Source organism: Penicillium manginii (assembly GCF_028828005.1).
Source record: "Penicillium manginii strain IBT 31320 chromosome Unknown utg000005l:1.0-5665137.0:1.0-5668048.0, whole genome shotgun sequence".
NCBI classification, from domain to species: domain Eukaryota; kingdom Fungi; phylum Ascomycota; class Eurotiomycetes; order Eurotiales; family Aspergillaceae; genus Penicillium; species Penicillium manginii.
In genome coordinates, this window is record NW_026643106.1 from 4,592,997 (window position 1) to 4,611,897 (window position 18,901).

The 18,901-nt window shown below is 47.4% G+C and overlaps 9 protein-coding genes across 9 annotated transcripts; 4 read left to right on the forward strand and 5 right to left on the reverse strand.

Annotated features, from left to right (window-relative positions):
* Nucleotides 1–534: 534 nt before the first annotated feature.
* N7533_008037 (uncharacterized protein) lies at nucleotides 535–990 on the reverse strand (the record flags this gene model as incomplete). The annotated part of the gene is made up of 1 exon (XM_057104687.1): nucleotides 535–990. The coding sequence occupies one exon, from the start codon at nucleotides 988–990 to the stop codon at nucleotides 535–537; it is 456 nt and encodes a 151-aa protein (XP_056959644.1).
* A 234-nt stretch (nucleotides 991–1,224) lies between these two features.
* Nucleotides 1,225–2,115, reverse strand: N7533_008038 (uncharacterized protein; the record flags this gene model as incomplete). Its single annotated transcript, XM_057104688.1, has 3 exons — nucleotides 1,225–1,522; nucleotides 1,575–1,685; nucleotides 1,739–2,115. 3 exons carry the CDS (start codon nucleotides 2,113–2,115, stop codon nucleotides 1,225–1,227), a joined length of 786 nt encoding a protein of 261 aa, XP_056959645.1.
* Nucleotides 2,116–2,970: 855 nt separating this feature from the next.
* N7533_008039 (ankyrin) lies at nucleotides 2,971–5,726 on the forward strand (the record flags this gene model as incomplete). The annotated part of the gene is made up of 2 exons (XM_057104689.1): nucleotides 2,971–3,052; nucleotides 3,118–5,726. 2 exons carry the CDS (start codon nucleotides 2,971–2,973, stop codon nucleotides 5,724–5,726), a joined length of 2,691 nt encoding a protein of 896 aa, XP_056959646.1.
* A 1,636-nt stretch (nucleotides 5,727–7,362) lies between these two features.
* On the forward strand, nucleotides 7,363–8,805 carry N7533_008040 (Zn(II)2Cys6 transcription factor; the record flags this gene model as incomplete). The annotated part of the gene is made up of 1 exon (XM_057104690.1): nucleotides 7,363–8,805. One exon carries the CDS (start codon nucleotides 7,363–7,365, stop codon nucleotides 8,803–8,805), a length of 1,443 nt encoding a protein of 480 aa, XP_056959647.1.
* Nucleotides 8,806–8,888: 83 nt separating this feature from the next.
* On the reverse strand, nucleotides 8,889–10,247 carry N7533_008041 (pepsin-like aspartic protease; the record flags this gene model as incomplete). Its single annotated transcript, XM_057104691.1, has 1 exon — nucleotides 8,889–10,247. One exon carries the CDS (start codon nucleotides 10,245–10,247, stop codon nucleotides 8,889–8,891), a length of 1,359 nt encoding a protein of 452 aa, XP_056959648.1.
* Nucleotides 10,248–11,226: 979 nt separating this feature from the next.
* On the reverse strand, nucleotides 11,227–12,423 carry N7533_008042 (mRNA guanylyltransferase; the record flags this gene model as incomplete). Its single annotated transcript, XM_057104692.1, has 1 exon — nucleotides 11,227–12,423. One exon carries the CDS (start codon nucleotides 12,421–12,423, stop codon nucleotides 11,227–11,229), a length of 1,197 nt encoding a protein of 398 aa, XP_056959649.1.
* A 452-nt stretch (nucleotides 12,424–12,875) lies between these two features.
* On the forward strand, nucleotides 12,876–13,985 carry N7533_008043 (putative mRNA decapping hydrolase; the record flags this gene model as incomplete). Its single annotated transcript, XM_057104693.1, has 3 exons — nucleotides 12,876–12,957; nucleotides 13,018–13,680; nucleotides 13,738–13,985. 3 exons carry the CDS (start codon nucleotides 12,876–12,878, stop codon nucleotides 13,983–13,985), a joined length of 993 nt encoding a protein of 330 aa, XP_056959650.1.
* Nucleotides 13,986–16,192: 2,207 nt separating this feature from the next.
* N7533_008044 (ubiquitin carboxyl-terminal hydrolase) lies at nucleotides 16,193–16,967 on the forward strand (the record flags this gene model as incomplete). Its single annotated transcript, XM_057104694.1, has 2 exons — nucleotides 16,193–16,244; nucleotides 16,309–16,967. 2 exons carry the CDS (start codon nucleotides 16,193–16,195, stop codon nucleotides 16,965–16,967), a joined length of 711 nt encoding a protein of 236 aa, XP_056959651.1.
* A 1,160-nt stretch (nucleotides 16,968–18,127) lies between these two features.
* On the reverse strand, nucleotides 18,128–18,721 carry N7533_008045 (Pkinase-domain-containing protein; the record flags this gene model as incomplete). The annotated part of the gene is made up of 1 exon (XM_057104695.1): nucleotides 18,128–18,721. The coding sequence occupies one exon, from the start codon at nucleotides 18,719–18,721 to the stop codon at nucleotides 18,128–18,130; it is 594 nt and encodes a 197-aa protein (XP_056959652.1).
* Nucleotides 18,722–18,901: the final 180 nt, after the last annotated feature.

The window sequence follows — 18,901 nt, forward strand, 5'->3', positions numbered from 1 at the left end:
TATACCTTGGCTGCCTCCTCCAGAACAGGAATGCCAGTCCCATCTTCTTGACAGCTTTCTCCATTATGTTCCACGATGCTCCATAATTCGCTTGCTCCATAATTTATTCCCCGTGGAACCTGCCCCACTTTCAGAGAGGGGAATTTTGCATGTGAAAGTCTGTCAATTTCCCAACAATAATCCGTTCCCGTATTATTAATGCCTTATGATAAGGGCAGGTTGTGCGGCGCCGATATAGGCGACTCTAAAAGGACAACTAAGTCTCAAATGACTCTACCGGCAATACTTTCTCTCGATCGGAATTTTATAGCATTTGTACATATTGGAATCGGAAAGAAAAGTGGAGAATTTGAACATTGTAAAATATCTACTACATATCGCAAAAGTAGAACGAAATGACTTGAATGAGAGACTCTGACTAAATTCAAGGGAATCCAGTCATCAACTTGCGCAACCTACTAGTACTAGCACCCTCCTCCGCCCAAAATATTCTACGGTAATCCATAAACACTTCCAAACATTTCCACTGGGCGTTTAGTTCAAGTCCGAGTCGAAAAGTGGATCGTTGGGATCATGAGGATCCAGAGGAAGATCCGGCATAAACGCCTGGGAGACATCTGCGTCTGGAATCAAATCTATCAATTCCTGCCGGTCGTTGGCAACGAAGAGTCGATCTCTATTATCCGGGGCGGTAGCAGTGAATGCCATACGCCGCAGAACCGGGCCCATAAGCCGCTCGGAACATCCTGAAAGCTTTTTGCCTTCGAAGAGCATCACCTGTATGGGCGTCCAAGGTATTACAACCTGCCCATCATGAGGTAAGCAGATTTCAACCTTCATTATTGGTTGGTTTATTGATCCATTAGAGGTCGACAAGGGTAATCTTCCAATTATCGCATTTAGAGGAATATTAGTAGGCCGGGGAAACCACAGATTCTTGACATCATCTTCATAAAGTGTGCAAACCGAAGCACCACTATCTTCCATCATGTTGATAGTGGTAGTTATATTGTTTCCAGGTAGTCGAAACGTGAGTTTTTTCTAGAAGTGATATGATGGTTTAGCAGGAGTTTTTGGCTTCGGTGGAAATCACAACACTTACATAGTGCATATGCACCCTGTCCGGGGGCAACGACATCTTAACTGCCATAGACACTGGGCCCGGTTCGTTTCCCTAAATAACCAATATTAGATTAAAAATACCTTCTGTCCTTCAGAGTTGATTCAACTTGCCCCTTCAATCCAAAAGCTCTCTTCCTTTGCATTGTTTTCCTTCACCTGGTCCATCTCATCCCAACTGAATGGACGCGGCTGGCAAAGCTGACGATCTTTGACCCAGTAGGTTACCAAGCCGTGATTCCATTCAAGATCATGATGTCGGTATGCCTTCATGACAGCTCGCACAGTTTCCAGCTGTTTGTAAGGATCGTTCTTCCTCAGGTCCTCTTCCATTTGCTTCAGACAATTCAGGCGTTGGATTACGGGCCAGCTAAGCCCGTAAGGCTCCGAGTCAATAAAAAACCTAGCTATGAATCAGTTCCCGGCTAATAAAATATCATATGGATAGAACCTACTCCCTCTGAGCTTTGTCCGCCCTCAAATCTTCCAGCCTTATTTCAAACCGTGATACCATGATATTATCCTTGATTCTTTCTTGACAGCGCTCAATCTGAGCATCGAAATCGCTATATCTGTTAGCATGCTTGTTGAAGATAGAATATCTCAGGGTACCACATACTCATCGCTTAGATCAGGCTCGCTGTCAGTCCAATCATCAGGAAGCTGTGTAGGGTCCTCTAGAGACTGCTTTCCCTTGTGCTTCCATCTACGGTGGCGTGGTGGCTTTGGGGCTTTTTTCGGCAATCGGACCCTTCCGACATAAGACGTGTCCAGATCAAGAACCTTATGTCTATTATTCGCACTAGAGACAGACTGGGCGGATGGACTAGTCTTGAATGCTGTCAATCCACCTTTAATGCTCTGTCCTGAGGCCTGAACTTCGTGCTCTATAACGCTTTTATTCTTTTTCTGAGTCTTTGACTGCTGCGACTTCTCAACTCTCCCACTGATGGGAGTAGCAGGCTGCTTGACCCTTTTTGATGTGCGAGGTGGCATATCGGAAATGTATTGCCTGTGGAACTCTACCTCAAAGGGGAATTTGACCACTGACAGTGAACGTAAAAAGAGGTACTGGTAAACTTCAAATTCCTACTTTAAACTTGAAGTTTAAGAGCAGACTTGGGATGATTTGTTGATAGACGAAATAAATATATTCACAACCTTCCAAGGTTGGAGCCCTTGAGTATAGGAGTAGATGGGCAATGTGCCCTCCAGGGCTCGCGATTTATACTACAGCGTCCAGACAAAGAACTCGAAAATTTAACCGTGACGAAGCGTCCCAGCTCTAAGAGATACCCTCCACTGTAAATTCATGTCAAAGAACTTGAATGAATTCCTTTTCAAAGAATGAAAGAGGGATACTACTAGAAGCCGACCTTAGAAAGTATCAACCTTTGAGCTCCCACTTACAGTCATTCTCAAAATCGCCTTGGCCAGTAAACACTTGATCTCTCTTTTCTGGTCTCACCGCCAAGATCTTAGTGCTGATTGAATATTGATAGGGTCACGATGAAGAGAGAGATATTTGTTTAATACATAACCCCCCCCCCCGCTCTTGACAAGGCGCAACACTGCTGGTACTGGAAACTCGATGATTCTACGTATACACGAGATAAATCAGCTATCATTAAGAGGTAAATTTCAGAAAATGGGGCCATGAAAAGGATTCGACAAGAATTCGAGAATTCCAGTATAAAGGAGTTTTGACTGCACAGCGCTGATTGCGGTCAAGTCAGTCACGAGGCTCAAGGCTGAGGGCCGCCCGCGTTTTTCTGCGCTCTTCCTTCTTACCCCTCCCAACTCCGTTCTTTAAATCCAACCCCCCATGTTGCTACTCTCATTATAGCGAAGATGTCATTCGATGGTACAAACTACGGGTTCCAAGTGGGGGTGAACTATGGATCCATCATAGCGGGATGCCATCCTCCTTTGGGTAAGTTTTTTCCGTGGTCCACCCTCCATGGCATGTCTGTTAGACTTACACAATTACATATCCAGAGCCAAGCTTTTTCTTTACCTCATACTACGAAGCACACAAGAATATCAATCCTCCACGTGTTATGAAAACATGTAGATGGTTCCTAAATCACCGGACATTTCAAGCGTGGAAAAACAGCGACCATGCAGATCTCCTATGGCTGTCAGCAGACCCTGGTTGTGGAAAATCTGTACTGTCAAGGGCCTTGATTGATGATGTACTGGCTCTGAACACGTCAGTCATCATTTGCTATTTCTTCTTCAAAGACAACAAGGAACAAAATACCACGGCAACTGCATTATGTGCTCTCCTCCATCAACTGTTTTGTGAGAGAACGGATCTTTTCCAAAAGCACGCCGAGAATGTGATCAAGCTACAGGGAGAGAAACTGAAGTTTAATTTTGAGTCTCTTTGGAAGCTATGGATGTCTGCAACCTCCGACTCTTCTAGTGGGAATATAATTTGTGTTCTGGATGGCCTTGATGAATGCAACAAGCCCGACCGCGAAAGACTTATACAAGAATTGAAACGATTCTATACAACATGCCAGGGAAAGAAAGCCAGTGACCAAATGCTAAAATTTCTTGTCACAAGTCGTCCGTATGGAGACATTGAGAGGGGATTTGGTACGCTCACCTATCAATTTCCACATGTTCGCCTCGCTGGCGAGGAAGAATGGAAGGACATCAGCAACGAAGTCAGCATGGTGATGGATGCCAAGATAGACGATATTGTGACTGAAAGGGGTCTTTCTGATGAGATCCGGGACGCTCTGAAGCACCGGCTTTCTGAAATTGAGAACAGGACCTATCTATGGCTGCACTTGATGCTGGATGTCCTTCGAGACTTCCACGGTACCACAAAGTCTAAGCTGCTCCAAGAGATCGATCAACTCCCGGAGAGTATTGACGAGGCGTACGAAGAAATCCTAGGACGATGCAACAGAAGTGTTAAGCAAGATGGCAGGCGGCTTCTAGAGATAATTGTGGCAGCGCAGCGCCCTTTGACGCTTTCTGAGGTTGATGTTGCAATGGAGATACACCCAAGCTCTAAGGCTTGGAAGGATTTAGATCTTGCAGGTTCTTCAAGAAAGCAGTGGGTGCGAGATGTGTGCGGCTTGTTTGTCAGCATTATTGACTCTCGTATCTATCTTATCCACCAGACGGCTCGAGAATTTCTAATACGGCAGGGGAACCTAACAGCCACGTCAGACAAATGGGGACACTCAATTGATCTGCAGAAAGCACATTTTGGCCTTGCCAAGTTGTGCATCGGTTATCTCCACTTTAGCGACTTCTGGAGACAACATCAACAGCCTGTCCATCGTTCAGCGCCACAGGACGCCTTTTTACAGTATTCTGCAGCCCATTGGATGTATCATGTTCAACAGGGTGGTGATATGGAAAGCGAATGGATCTGTGCTGCAGCCAAGTTATGTGAAGTAGGGGAGTCCTTATTCTATATTCAATCTCACGGAGATACCATGATGTGGACAGGCTTAACCAAATCGCAAACGAATCCTTTATATTGGGCGATACGTTGGGAATTGATCTTGATTGTAGAGTTCCTCGCCAAAGACTCTGAAATCAAGATTACTGAGGAAGTCGTCCGGGCTGCCGCGGGGAGCCAGTTTAGCGGAGCAAAGATCATGGAACTTCTATTTGACCAACGAGAAGCCGAAGTCAAGATAACCGATGAAGTCGTCCGGGCTGCCGCAGAGAATCAATCTAGTGGAGTGAAGATCATAGAACTTCTACTTGACCGGCGAGGAGCTAAGGTCAAGGTTACGGATGAAGTTGTTCGGGCTGCTATGGAGAATCAGTCTAGTGGAACACAGATTATGGAACTTCTACTTGATCAAAGAGGGGCCGAGATCAAGATTACCGATGAACTCATTTTTACTGCCGCGGGGTATCAGTCTAGTGGACCAAAGATCTTGGAACTTCTACTCCAGGAACGAGGGACTAAAGTCAGGATCACGAGTGAAGTGATATCTTGTGTTTTTACAATGTTTGGACACAAGGTAAAAGAGCTTCTACTTGACCGACAGGAGGCTAAAATCAATATCGCCAATGAAGTTGTTCAGACTGTCGGGGGGAATTGGTATGACGGATTTAAAATCATGGAACCTCTAATCAACGGACGGGGGTCTAAGCTAAAGATCACCGAAGAAGTTGCTCATGCCATCGCTGGGAATATATATTACGGAGCAAAGATTATGGAAATCCTATTGGACCAACAAGGAGCTGAGATCGATATCACAGATAAAGTTGTCAGGGCTGCCGCAGGAAATTTATCAAGCGGTGCAAAGATTATGGAACTTCTTCTAAGCCGACGAGGAGCCGAGATAAACATTACTGATGAAGTTGTCTGTGCTGCCGCAGGGAATCAGTCTAGTGGAGCGAAGATCATGGAATTTCTCCTTAACCGGCGAGGAGCTGAGATCAAGATCACCAATAAAGTTGTTCAGACCGCAGTAGGGAATAAATATCGCGGGGTAAAGATCATGGAGCTTCTACTTGATCGACGACGGGCTGAGATCAAGATCACTGATGAAGTTGTCCGGGCTGCCGCAGGGAATCAGTCTAGCGGAGCAAAAATCATGGAACTTCTACGTGACCAGGAATGAGAAGCTACTAGAACTAGTGATTTTACAGTACTAAAGCATAGAGTACTCAATGCCTTGGCAATCATTTCGGTCCGTCTTAGGCATTAATTAAGCAGACTGAGAAGTCAAAAATAGAAACAAAAAATTACTAGTGAAGGACAGCCAGCTATGGCATAGGACGAACGGGTAATATACTGTATTGCATTTTATGATGCACCGTTCCATATGCCAAATGGTCTCTTTGTCGAATGTCGTACTGTAACCATTATAGCCACGGTAACAAGAGGACAAGGCCTCATCTTCATGAACTAACTGTAGCGATAGACTTATCGTTGGTAATTATCATCCCTGCCTACGTTAATTATTGGCTGCCGAAATGACTGTTATTCGCCCGCAAATATCATAGTCTGTCCGAGACAGTATTCTGCCGATAATTTTAGTCGTTCGGATGGTCCGTAAGCCCAAAAGACACCTCTCCGGAGTGACAACTGGCAAGGAGGATATATGCCGTGTATCCTGAGAGGAGAATCGAGGCTACCTGGCAAGTGGGAGATCATCAAAGAACCAAGCACCCAGCGGTGCACTCTTTGTCTAACGATGAGATCCACCGTGGGGTTCCATGGAATTCTACAGGTCTCATGCGAGTACTTCGTATGCGAGGTTTGTATTATTATGCTCCTAGATACCGTATCATACGGTATAAATTTTCTGATATCCTTGATTTAAAGAGCCCCCTCAATGATTTATTTGCGCTAAGGCCTTGGCGGTGGGACCAGGAAAGGGTTTATCAGTGTATTTTGGCCAAGGCAATTTCGAAAATGACTGTAGCTTTCTTTCTTCCCGAGGTGACATTTCATTTCCCTAAGCCCGTTGCATATTCATCGTCGAGGTATTTTCGTTCTGACTTGATTTTGGGACTTAAATTTCGCGAGAAGAGGTGTATTCAGATTTCAGACCTCTTCTGCTTTCTGTGCGGCGAGGCGACCGTTGAGCTGTTGAATTTATTAAAACAGGCTTAAGAAATCGTCACTTCCCACTCTTTTCTTTTCGGGCTGATATGTACTAATTTGACAACGAGAGAACCCCGTGGACTGGAATTGGTGGTTCTTTCAAACTTTAGCTGCCCGTGATTCTTACGAAGGCTACCTAGGTAGATATAACAAGTGTTTCTTCTTACTTCTCATTTTTTGGGCTGTTCTTGCAGATGAAATCTGACTGGGATTATTATATTTGCTCACATTATAATGTATGGCTCCAGTTCGATTAACTAGCAATTTAGTGTAAGTATAGATGTGTAATCCTAACGGAGGACCCAGGTGGAGAGCGAAGAGGTGCCGGGTCATCTCCAAATGACAAGTCACTCAAGCTGTGTACATGATGTGGCTCAGCTAGGACATTCAGCCCCCACCCTGCATGGGGCAGCTTACGGCAGCCTTGTTCCTTCTTTCTCATCTTTTTTCCTTGCAAAATATTCACCCTAGGGGAAAATACCCAGTACTTCCCAAAGACTCGATCAGAAATGCCAAGTCAAGTGGTCAAGCCACGTCGAAGTACCCCGAAGGTTCGGACGGGATGTAGCGTCTGCAAGTGAGTTCTGGGCATGATAGAATGAAAGGTGGAATTTGAAGCGACTAGTCATCTGACCAGTCTACATAGGATGCGCCGAGTCAAATGCGACGAGCAACGACCAAACTGTAAGCGCTGCGTCTCAGCAGGCTGGAAATGTACAGGATTTGCCGCTGCAATTCGTCCAAAGCCTGAAAGCACGATCCAAATATACAACATTCCCTTCAAAATTCCTGGTAGTCGAACCGATCGCGAGCTCCTCCACTTCTATTGCTGCGAAGCAGCGCAGTGTTTGTCGCGTTTTTCCGACTCAACGCTTTGGACCGAGCTTATTCTGCAACGAAGTCAGCACCAGCCTGTGATTCGAAATTCCCTCGTCGCACTAAGCTCGCTGTATCGCGAATATCTCAAAGTCGGATCAAATCAGCTGGGGAATTCTTTGCAAAGCCTTCAGCTTATGGCTAAGTCGCATAAGCAACTTTCGACATATCTTCTTACTCCGAGCGCTTCACCTGAGGCTGCGCTTGTCTGCAGTTTGATATTTTACGTGTTCGAATGTCTCGTCGGCAACACGGAACAAGCGATATGGCACCTGGATCGTGGCTTGGATCTTTTAAAAAACTATTGGGTTGATGATCCAGACTTACTTGCGAAGATGGATCCTATCTATCCTCAGCTAAAGATGATATTCTGCCATCTCGATGTCCATGCGAGTGTTTTTTTATGGGATCGAATGCCTGTTCTCGAACTTGCCTCGCAGGATCATGTTTGTGGCCTGTACGATGTGGTCCCAGAGCGGTTCTCCGGTATCGCTGATGTAGAAAAGGCACAGGTCATCTTGCAAAATTGGAACACAAATCATCTTATGTCGACAAAAGCTCACAAAGGCGCCCAGTTGCAAGAGTTACCAATTGAGATGGCCCAAGAGAGGCTACAGCTTGAAAGACAATTTCAACTATTCGAGGCCGCCATTGAACGGTTCCGCATCCAGAATGATGGGCAAACGATGAATAGTCAAGATCGCCAACGAATCATCTTATTGCACTGCCAGGCGCTCATTTTCCATGGCGTTCTGCTTGAGAATATAATCCTGAACGAGGAAGATACAAAAACACCGATGGAAGCTTATTGCAAATTTGAGTTTGCTTTGGAGCAGATAGAGGTTCTCATTTCCGACTTCGAATCATCAAATGGCTCCAAGTCCGAGCGTCGAGAGTTCACAGTCTCAACAAACGTAGTAGCTATGCTTTACTTTGTTTGCTTCAAAACGAGAGACATGAGGCTGTTAGGAAGGGCCTTGTCCATGATGAATAGTTCTCTCTATTCCGCTCGAGACGGACTCTGGGACTCGAGGAAAGCATTGTTGGTAGTTCAATCTGTTCTCTCAGAAAATGATTCTCTCCATAGCGAGGAACAGATGACCATGCGATTAGAAGACGTTGGATCTGACGTTATTAATGCTAACAGTACGCTAGATGAGGTTTTCAGCGCTCTTCGCATTGAGGATGAAGTTGATTCAAAGGCTATAGAATGATGCATTAAAACAAATTGACTTTCTAAAATCCAGCGTATCCCACCATTATTCCGGAATTATCTCACAAACACAATCACCAACGATCAAAAGATAAATGACAAACCTGCGCCTGCAGCCATTGCAACTTGCACCCAAGAAACTCGCTCCACAGACTTCGAGCCAAGAGAAGAGGCAGGAGTTCCGCTTCCAGCCGCAGCAGTCCCCGAAGTGGTAGAGTTAGAATCCAACAATTTCGCAAACCTCATTTCATTCTTTCCGAAGTCATGCACAGCAACAACGTTTTTGAGGAAGGGAACTCCAATAACATTAAGTGTTATCCCGCCCGCCAGGGAAACAGCCTCTGACGAGGCGATGTTGGTGATGCAAAAGCCCTCGCCGGTCTGATAGATTAAATCTTCACCATTGTGGAAAAATGTCTGATTGCCCAGTGTAAATCCGAACTGCGGGGCTTTCGCAGAGCAATCAACGACATAAGCCCCGTAATCCGCGTTGTACTTTGCGGGGGGGTCAAATAGAGCGTTGATGGGCTCCACAACTCCGGACGGTAAATACTGGATATAGTTGCCGGAATCGATGAATACTTGGAAAGAAGTCGAGTTTGTGGTCAAGCTTTCGGAGGAAGAACCATATTTGACTTCTCTGATTGTAGTTGCCCAGTATGATCTAGCGCGTTTCCCAGATGTGAAGCTTGTGGGGATATCTTTCAGAATCTCCACGGGGACGGTGGTGAATTCGGAGCTGTGGTTGACAGGTGGGAGGCCGCCAATAGTCAGGTATCCGCCAAAGGCAGTAGAGGAATTCTGAGGAGTGTGCGCCAATGCAAGGCTGAAATAGGGATCGATCAGGCCCTTTTCGTACATTGTGTACACAAGTGGGTTATATGGCAGCCTGTCGAACCAATAGGTTTCATTGGAAGAATGGTTTGCCGGGTGCGCTGAAGTAATTGAGGGATATGCCAGACCAAGCAGGCCACTGTTCACGCCGTCGCCCATCGGGTTGGAGATATTGGCAATGCCAATTTTCTGTCCCTTGACGGTGATGCCGCTGAGAGTCACGTCCTCGTATGCCATTTCTCCACTTGCAAGTCCAGCACCGTACTGGATGCCAAACATCTGACCAGGAATGTGGCGATGGGTGCGAGAATTGTGGTAGGTTTTGTTTTTGTAGAGACAATCTGCCTCGGGGATGACCAGGTTACTCGTTGCATTAATGCAATCAAAACCATTCCTCATAACATAGGTGTCGCTGCTACCAGTATCAACAAGCATCTGGAAAGTCTGATTCCCAATCACCATAGATGTGTCAAATACTGTTCCGAATTGAGTGGCTATCAACGATGATGTTGAGCCGGACGTGTGTTCAGATGAGCGGGGAATGCTGGTGGCATCGACAGAGGCCAACAGGCCAGCAGTGCCGATAAAGAGATAGTAAGGAAGGCGCATGGTAATTGAAGGTGATGATCTGTTTGTGAGAATACCACTGACTGTGCGAAGATCAAGTCTTTATACTACTCCTTGAAGTAGACTTGTCCGTTTCTCATCACCCTATCTCCTCTAAGCCTCCAAATTCCGTGTGTATATCCACTGCATGCCCGAAATGCATACTCGTATAGTTTAGCGCGATCTACTAGTGGAATCCTTCTTTTGCTGTAAATTGATGTTGCCTACCTAATCCCACATTGTAGGGGCGGAAAGGCGCAGCCTTGTAGGGCTCGTACATTTTAGCGTCCTTTTAGCGTATCTGTGGCATTGGACTATTGGCTTCGTTCGATGCCTGCTGTGGGGCTTCCAAGGTTATAAATGAATGAGACTCGCACCTTGTACTATTATGGAAAGAGCGTGTCTATATATTATTCTTTTGGCTAGATGGGAGTGTTGTCGGGAGCAAGCCCTGCCAGTGGAGCGCAGGCACCAACCACTAGCATTGACGCCGCACAACACTTCGAGTTGGAAAGCGCCTTGCAACTCCGAATCTGTTTCAAACCTTCCAAGGTTGGAAGCTAAGCCCTGGGTTTAACCTGTTTCATGCTCCACTGGCATTAATTAGAAATTCCAAGCCAATTAGAAGAGCCCCGGGAATATTTAGTACAATAAAGGCGATACCGAGACAAAGAGGGATCAGGAGGCCCCGGGGTAGAATACATTTATACTTCATCTTTCGGACTAGTCGGAACATAAATACCAAAAACAAATCCTGAACACCATGTTGCAACGAAAGGCTGCTTCCACATTGAATCCGATCCTTTCCACCATGCACAGATATTGTTAGATAACAAGAAAGCCTGCGATTTGGATCGCAGTACGGCGACAAAAAAAGAACATAACTCCAGACACCTTGCATTGCATATGTGATAAAAGAAAAAGCAGTGAAGCGGAGAGCAGTGATGTGACAGGTCACTCCTCGAATTTCCGCTTCACGCCATTACCATTTACGGCGGGGGGGCCCGCTGCGGCCTTGGGCCGAGGAGCCACCCGCTTGGCGCTTCTTCCATGCAGTCTTGATAGTCGGGGCAATACGAATAAGATCATCCTCCGTAATGCGGTCCTCTATACTTTCAAGGACCTTCTCCACAGTCGAGACGTGATTGGCATCCATTTTATCGTCCCGAAGACGATGGAATCGCCAGCGAGAATTAGAATCCTTGAAGCACTCAACAATTGAGTCATCCAGGGGGACACCCATGGCTTTCAGATCCTCCCATTCGGTTGGTGTGACGAACAGTTCGCCAAAGTGTCGATACTCGCCGGCGTTCAGCATGACGAAGAGATGGCAGATGGGCATCGCGTCGTAGTCTGGGTATGCTTCGGAGATGCCGTCCGCTTCGTCATCCGTGTCAGGTTCGAGGATGGGAAATTCGAGGCGCATGCGAAAATCGACTGTGTTCTCAGACGGCGGCTTCCACTTAAGAATGTGTTCGTCTGTGCCAATACGATAAGGTGTGCTGCGGCAGGTGAAGATGAGACCATCATTGCCGTGAATCTGCCTTACTTTAGGCAGAATATCCCGAAACATCATCTCAATGCCGTAACTGAACTGGGTTTCTTTGTCCTCCACGACGAATGGCCGATGCTGCTTTTCTTCGGGGAACGTTTCGAACATCTTGTTATATGGCTTGAGGACCCTTTCCTTGAAATATGCCAGGCGTTTATCCAAGGTGCGGTGCATGAGACTTTGTCCATCAAGCACCAGGCAGTCGAAGACCAGAAATTTGAGTTGTTGGGTTCCATCCTCGTAGGTATCCTTGACCAGCTCACCGTCGACGAGGGTGTCGACATGGAAAGACTGGAAGGTATCATCGCCCGGCATGGGAAAGTGTAGGCCATCGACGAAGCGGTATTCGTTCTTGCGATCAATCAAATAATGAATCTCGGGCTTGGCATCTGGGTCTCCGCGCGCAAAGTACATCAAGCATCGGATACCGTCCGTCTTCTCGCAGACATAGTAATCTTCTTTTTGAAGTTCGTCCAGGTGTTTGGCTGAGAAGCTGACAGGTTGCGCGCCGGGGAAATTAAGATTATTGCGTCCGAGAAGTTGGGCGACTTCACGACGAAAGGAGTCCGCTAGGTCCGGTTCGGCTTTCATGCCAATTTCGTCGAGGTTGGGGACGGAATGACTCATTTTGACAGTAGATAAGGTTGAGAATGGTGAATTTTCGGACAGAAGACGCTTTCGAATCGTAAGTCGCGTAGGGTTGTTCGAGGACTGGCTGAAGGTGCTGAAATAATTCGGTTTCGGGTTGGCGGGGAGATCTGAAGAGCTTCAGGGAGAACGTGGGGGCGGGGGATAAAGGTCTTCGCGAGATGGATCGTATGGTCAAGGATTTCGGTGCGAGTTAATGTGAAAGTCAGCTCGAGCTGAGCATTAAAAGCTCGCAATCATAGTGGAATAGTCGAAGGATCGAGGGATCGCGGTAGACAAAGACGGCCGAGCTGCCCGAGCTCGAACTCCACTGATTACGTAACTCACCAGTTGGCGCGGCGGTCAAACGGGCGATTTTCAACCCTCTGTGACTTTCTTTCTTCCCAAGTCTTGTCAATTCCCACATCTTCGCCAAAGCTCAGTGGTACAGAATGGTGGAAGCTCACAATGGTTCAAAGGCAGCCGCTGAAGGCCTAATCGCCAAATTTCAAGTCGAGAAACTGCTCAAACAAGGTACCCCGCGCATTGTCCACTCCCCCGCGTTCAGATAATCAGCTAAAACCCAAAGTGCAGACCAGCAAGGCCGACGAATCACTCTTTTAGGATCAATCGACAGTCAACAGGGTATCCTTATAGCCGAGCGCGCCGCCTTCGCTACAGAATCCCTCGAAGTCCTCCAGGCATTCCACGCAGCCATCACTCGAGTCAAAAACCTAGGCGACAATGATATCTACCGATGGTACCTCGCCTCCTCGAATGGCAAGAGCCAGGCATCAGAGGAGACACAACAAGATCTGAAAGTCAACCTGATCTGGCCCTGCACAGCACAACACATCAAAAAATACTCGGACCAACAAGTTCGCATGGTTACCGAGACGCCGGAGATCTACAAGCAGCACGTCCGGCCCTTCATGCAAGCCAAGCGCGAGGAGGGGCGCCTAAACTGGGTGTTCAATATCTTGGAAGGTCGAACTGAGCAGGAAGATGTCATCATGCGAGACCCCGGACACGGGCCAGAGGATTCGTTCCTCATGCTGCCAGATCTCAATTGGGATCGGAAAACCCTGAGCTCGCTTCATCTCCTCGCGTTGGTGGACCGACGGGATATCTGGAGCTTGCGGGATCTCAAAAAGAGGCATATTCCTTGGCTGCGGTATCTGCGACAACGAGTTCTAGAGGCGACGGTGTCGATCTACCCAGGTTTGGAGCAAGATCAGCTTAAGCTCTATGTGCATTGTAAGTGGAATCTCCCTTATTCTCTCTAAATTGACAAAAGCTAATCATCCGTTGCAGATCAACCTACCTATTACCACTTCCATATCCATGTTGTCAATGTAATGCTCGAAGCCGGCGCCACACAGTCCACGGGGAAGGCCTTTGGCTTGGAGAACCTCATCTCCCAGCTTGAGACGATGTCCGGTGATGATGGTACAAGTATGGCTGATGTCGACTTGACCTATTATTTAGGCGAAGCGAGTGAGCTGTGGACAGACGTTTTTGCCCCATTGAAGCAGGGCACGCAGCCATCCAAGACGCAATAGAGAGCCGTAACTAAAATAATATCTTGATGATACCACGATATAAGCTTCTTACCATATGAATGAGATGTCCCAGACAGTGATACGCTTTAACAGATTCATATCCATGTTTATCCATGCATTTATCTAACTTGATTGTTCTATCACATTCAAGTTGTTACCATAAGGTACCTACCCCAAAGGGTAACGTGTTTCACCACCGAACCGCCACCACCACCGAGCCGCCACCCCACCTACATTACAACGATATATATTGAATATTACACAACCACCATATAATATATTGCAAAAACTAAGCACTATTCACAACCGGGCACCTATTCCGCTTGTGCCCTGGCTCTCTGCAATTAGTACAGCGCTGTACAGGCCTCCTAATCGTCGTCTCTGTAGCTGCCGGAGCACGCCGTGGCACCGGGGGTATTGCCATTTGGTGCTCATGCTCAATTTGTAGACGTAATTGCATCTCTTCGGCAGTCATTCCACCTTCGTATACCAATTGCTTATTAGGTAAGGCCTTTTTTCGCTGCTTTCGTCCATTCTCTGCCATTACACGCTCATATGTAGTCGTCAGCATTACAAGCTGATTAGCAAGTAATTGTGCACCTTTGGTAGTCTGCTCCAATTGCTGATATATATCGCTATTGGGTGAAATATCTCGATATTCTAGTAATCGCTTGATTGATGCTGCCTGGCGTCGGAAATTGATAGCTTTTGATGGTGTATGAGGTATAAATTCATGACTACTAGCACTACCACGTGATGGTGGTAGTGTAGGTGATGGGGATGAACCTCAAGTTTTGAAAGTACTACCTCAGGCGCATATGGAATGATACCTGATGCCATAAAACTGCTAGCAATTGTAGAGGTTGTGTATGTTGCTGCACGTGTTGTAGGGTACAGATGAAGGAAATCGAGCTTTTTAATATCTGTAGAGCCTATGCGGGCAAGATCTTGCACAGCCTGACCATAGAAGTGCTTCAATACACCAAAACAACCTACATCAAGAGGTTGTAATAGATGCGATGAATGAGATGGCATGCAGATTGGCACAATATTGTTTTCCATGCATAGAGTATCAAATTGAGGGGTAAGATGACTCCCATGGCCATCCATGACTAGGAGAGACCAGGCACCATGTTGACGCTTCTTAACGTATGGGATGAAAGAATTTTCGAGCCATGAAATACCAATTTGATCAGTAGTCCATCCATTATTACTGACCTCGAAGCGCCAGTTGTCTGGGACAATACTGCACCAAGCAGATATAAAAACCTTAGCTTTAAAAATGATCGTTGGAGGTAGAACACCATCCAAATGGATACACTCAATTGCAGTAACCCACTCCCGGTTACCAGGCTGCACGACTTTTCTTTTTCCCTGCCACTCCCGACTAGTGATCACTTTTGAAGTACTAGTGATCCCCATTGCGAAGCCAGTTTCATCAAAGTTATAGATGTCGTTGTCAAGGATGCCATATTCAGCAATGATGTTGCGATACTGATCGAACCACTCGCGAATAAGCTCCGGATCTTCACATAATGCACGCTGAGCGGCGTAACGACGTGAAAACCGGGTTTTTAGCTTCTCACGGCGTGCAACAAACCGAGATATCCAGTTTTTGCCGAGTGGTAAGGGAGGGGTATTGACAGAGCGCTGAGCAAGTAGAATATTGGCCATCTCTTTTGCCATAGCTAAGGTAGGGGCCTTGCCACGCATATCTAGATCCAATATCCATCGCTCAAGCGAATCCTCTTCGATTTTATCCAATTTTGAGCAATTTGCGCGAGTGGTGTTACGATAACCGATCCCCTTGACGCGGTCGCGTAATGTTGTACGAGGTACCTCATAAACACGCGCAGCTTCAGTAATAGAAGCTATTTTCTTGTTTCTTAGCGCCTGTATAGCAAGTTCGATCCTGCCTTCTTGCTCAATGAGTTTGCGCGTTCGTCCGGTACGAATTGGTGGCATAGTGGTGGTTTAAAGATGGGGGTGCTACACGCGACGCGATTTTTTTGAGGTGGTGGCGGCTCGGTGGTGGTGGCGGTTCGGTGGTGAAACACGTTAACCCTAAGCCGTGTGGAGAAACGCGATAAGATGATAACCCCGCAGCCTCATGAAAGCTCCCCGAGGGTCCAACTTAACCTCTTCAACTCTTTCATCCTCCACCTTCCACTCACCACCTCTCATATCTCGAAATAAAATTCTTCAAGATGGCCGATAACCCAGATGTCCCAAATACCCAAAAGGCCTTTGTGCCCCTCGGTACACACCCACCTCTCCTCTCCCCATCGGACCCCTCACAACACCGAAACTGACCCCATCTCAGAAAACAACCCAGAAGTGATGTCCCACCTAGTCCACCAACTAGGCCTCCCCCAAACAATCGGCTTCACAGACGTCTTCTCCATCGACGAGCCAGACCTCCTAGCCTTCGTCCCCCGCCCCTCCAACGCCCTCCTTCTCGTCTTCCCCGTCTCAGCCACTTACGAGCGTTCCCGCACAACAGAAGACAGCTCCCTCCCCGAATACACGGGTTCCGGTCCCGCAGAGCCAGTAACATGGTTCAAACAAACAATTCGTAACGCCTGCGGCCTGATCGGCCTCTTACACGCCGTCTCTAACGGGGAGAGCAAGAAACACATCACGCCTGGCTCAGACCTGGACCAGCTCCTCCGTGACGCGCAGAACCTGGCGCCAGCCCAGCGTGCGGATCTTCTATACGAGAGTAAGGCACTGGAGAGCGCCCACGCGGATGCGGCTAGGTTGGGCGATACTGCGGCGCCGGAGGCGGAAGATAGTGTTGACTTGCACTTTGTTGCGTTTGTTAGGGGGGATGATGGGACTTTGTGGGAGCTTGATGGGCGGCGGAAGGGTCCGCTTGCGAGGGGGAAATTGGCGGATGATGAGGATGCGTTGAGTGAGGCTGCGCTGGCGTTGGGAGTGCGTCGATTCTTAAGCACTGAGGCTGAGGGGGGGCAATCCTGATTTGCGGTTCAGTCTTGTCAGTCTTGGGCCGTTGTTTGACTAGATGGGTGGTTTTCTTGGTGTGGGCCTTCTCGTCTGGTCTTGAATAAATGAACTCGAGATGTTCCACTCTTATATCACGGGCTACGGTACTTCCAGAAATTGTTGTCATCTCCTAAACACCGTGACTGTCACGGTCTTTCTTGATACCAAATATACACTAGCCCATTTCCAAACAACCCCAGCCATGGCCCCTCTTATGCGCCTAAAATGTTTCATCCAAGGTTTGCAGTATCCCACGCTTGGCAACAGACCTTGGAATTTCACCTGGTGAGAGTGACCGCTGAGTACCTAGGTATCAGGGTAAGGTGATAGAATGGGTGAGGTGGTCTAGGAGATCCGTTAGAACTAGAGCTATCATCTTAAAAATCGATGCTGAGATGCTGAGCAAGCTTCCATGGGTATTTGGCACACTTGGGCAGAAGCTATCTTCAAAAGGTTTTTTGACGGATGATCGCGCCAGCTTTGAGGATCATTTACACCCATAGGATACTTAGGTATCCTCCAAGAGTATCCCACCTGTGCATCTGGGCATTTATATGCAGCTATGTACTAGGTAGGTGTCTGCCGGCCTGGGGTGGTTTCAACCTCCCCTAACACACATTCAACAATATACACTCTCTGAAGACACCAGCTGCCGCCTGCTTTTGAATATTGGGTTGATTTGCCAAGGATATTAATATCCTGAAGCCTCCTGGGGCTGTGAGCCTGTAAGTCAACTACTAGACGTTTCAGAAGATGTGTGCTGTTCATCAAGAAGTGGACTGGTGGGCAGCGATGGGGTCATAGGAGTCATGGTGAACCTAGGACATCCGATGATCAAGTTGCGGAGTTCTGGAATGGAGATTCTCTTTTCCGGCTCGCGCTCGAAAATTAGATTTAAAATGTAGAGCATCTCGATAGACAGAGGTAGAACGTGCCCCAGAAAAAAAAGGGTCATTCAGGTAGGCACGGAAATTGGCGTCCTCAGTCGAAGCACTGTTCCAAGGATTGCGGCCGCAAGTCAGGTTGATTAAAATAACACCAAGGCTCCAGACGTCACAGGCAGGTGCTATATAGTATGAATCTGGGGGAGGATTTGACTGTAGAGATTCTTTGCAGAAAAGTAAAATGGTGAGCGCTCAGGCGTTATCAGCCCTGGGGGGGGGGGGGGGACTCGGAGGCAACCTACCGGGAGGCATGTAAAATGTGGAACCACAGCCAAAATCTGAGGTGTAGTATTCCGTCGTAGCGAGGCCGAACCCGCTGAGCTTCAAGTTTAGATTTAGATCATCATCAGTAGCAGTCAGTAAGAATTTTTCGGGCTTCAGGTCCCGGTGGTATATTCCTAGGGAGTGACACCATTGGACAGTATCCAAGATTTGGAGGAAAGTATCCTTGACCAAGGGATCGTTACCCACTGGAAACTTTCTCAATTTGCCCTTGTCGGTAATACTGGAGAATAAGTCGCCCTCGGTGCAGAACTCCATCACCATGAACATGCAGTCGGTAGAGTCCATGATGCGCACGAGGGAAACCACGTTGGGGTGTTGGCTGGCCAGGTGATGGAGGCGAATCTCCCGCTGCTGGTATTTGAGCTGTCGAGAATCCAGTCCGGATTTGTTGAAGGCCTTGACAGCATAGAATACATTGGTGTGTATGTCAAGGGCCAGATAGACGGCATTGTTACCTCCACCTAGAATACGGGTGAGCTCCAGCCTGTTGGCTAGAACCATACCCAGACGATCTTCAGGTTTAGACGGTTGATTGGAGACCGCGAAGGCAGCAGAGCTCGGCGCATCAGGTGAGATCAAGTCGATCTGCAGGAACAGTTAGGAAATTTTCCTCACACACACATTAGAAAAACTTCACCTCTCCCTTCTCATTAGCAGATTTCTGTTCGGATTCCTGAATGT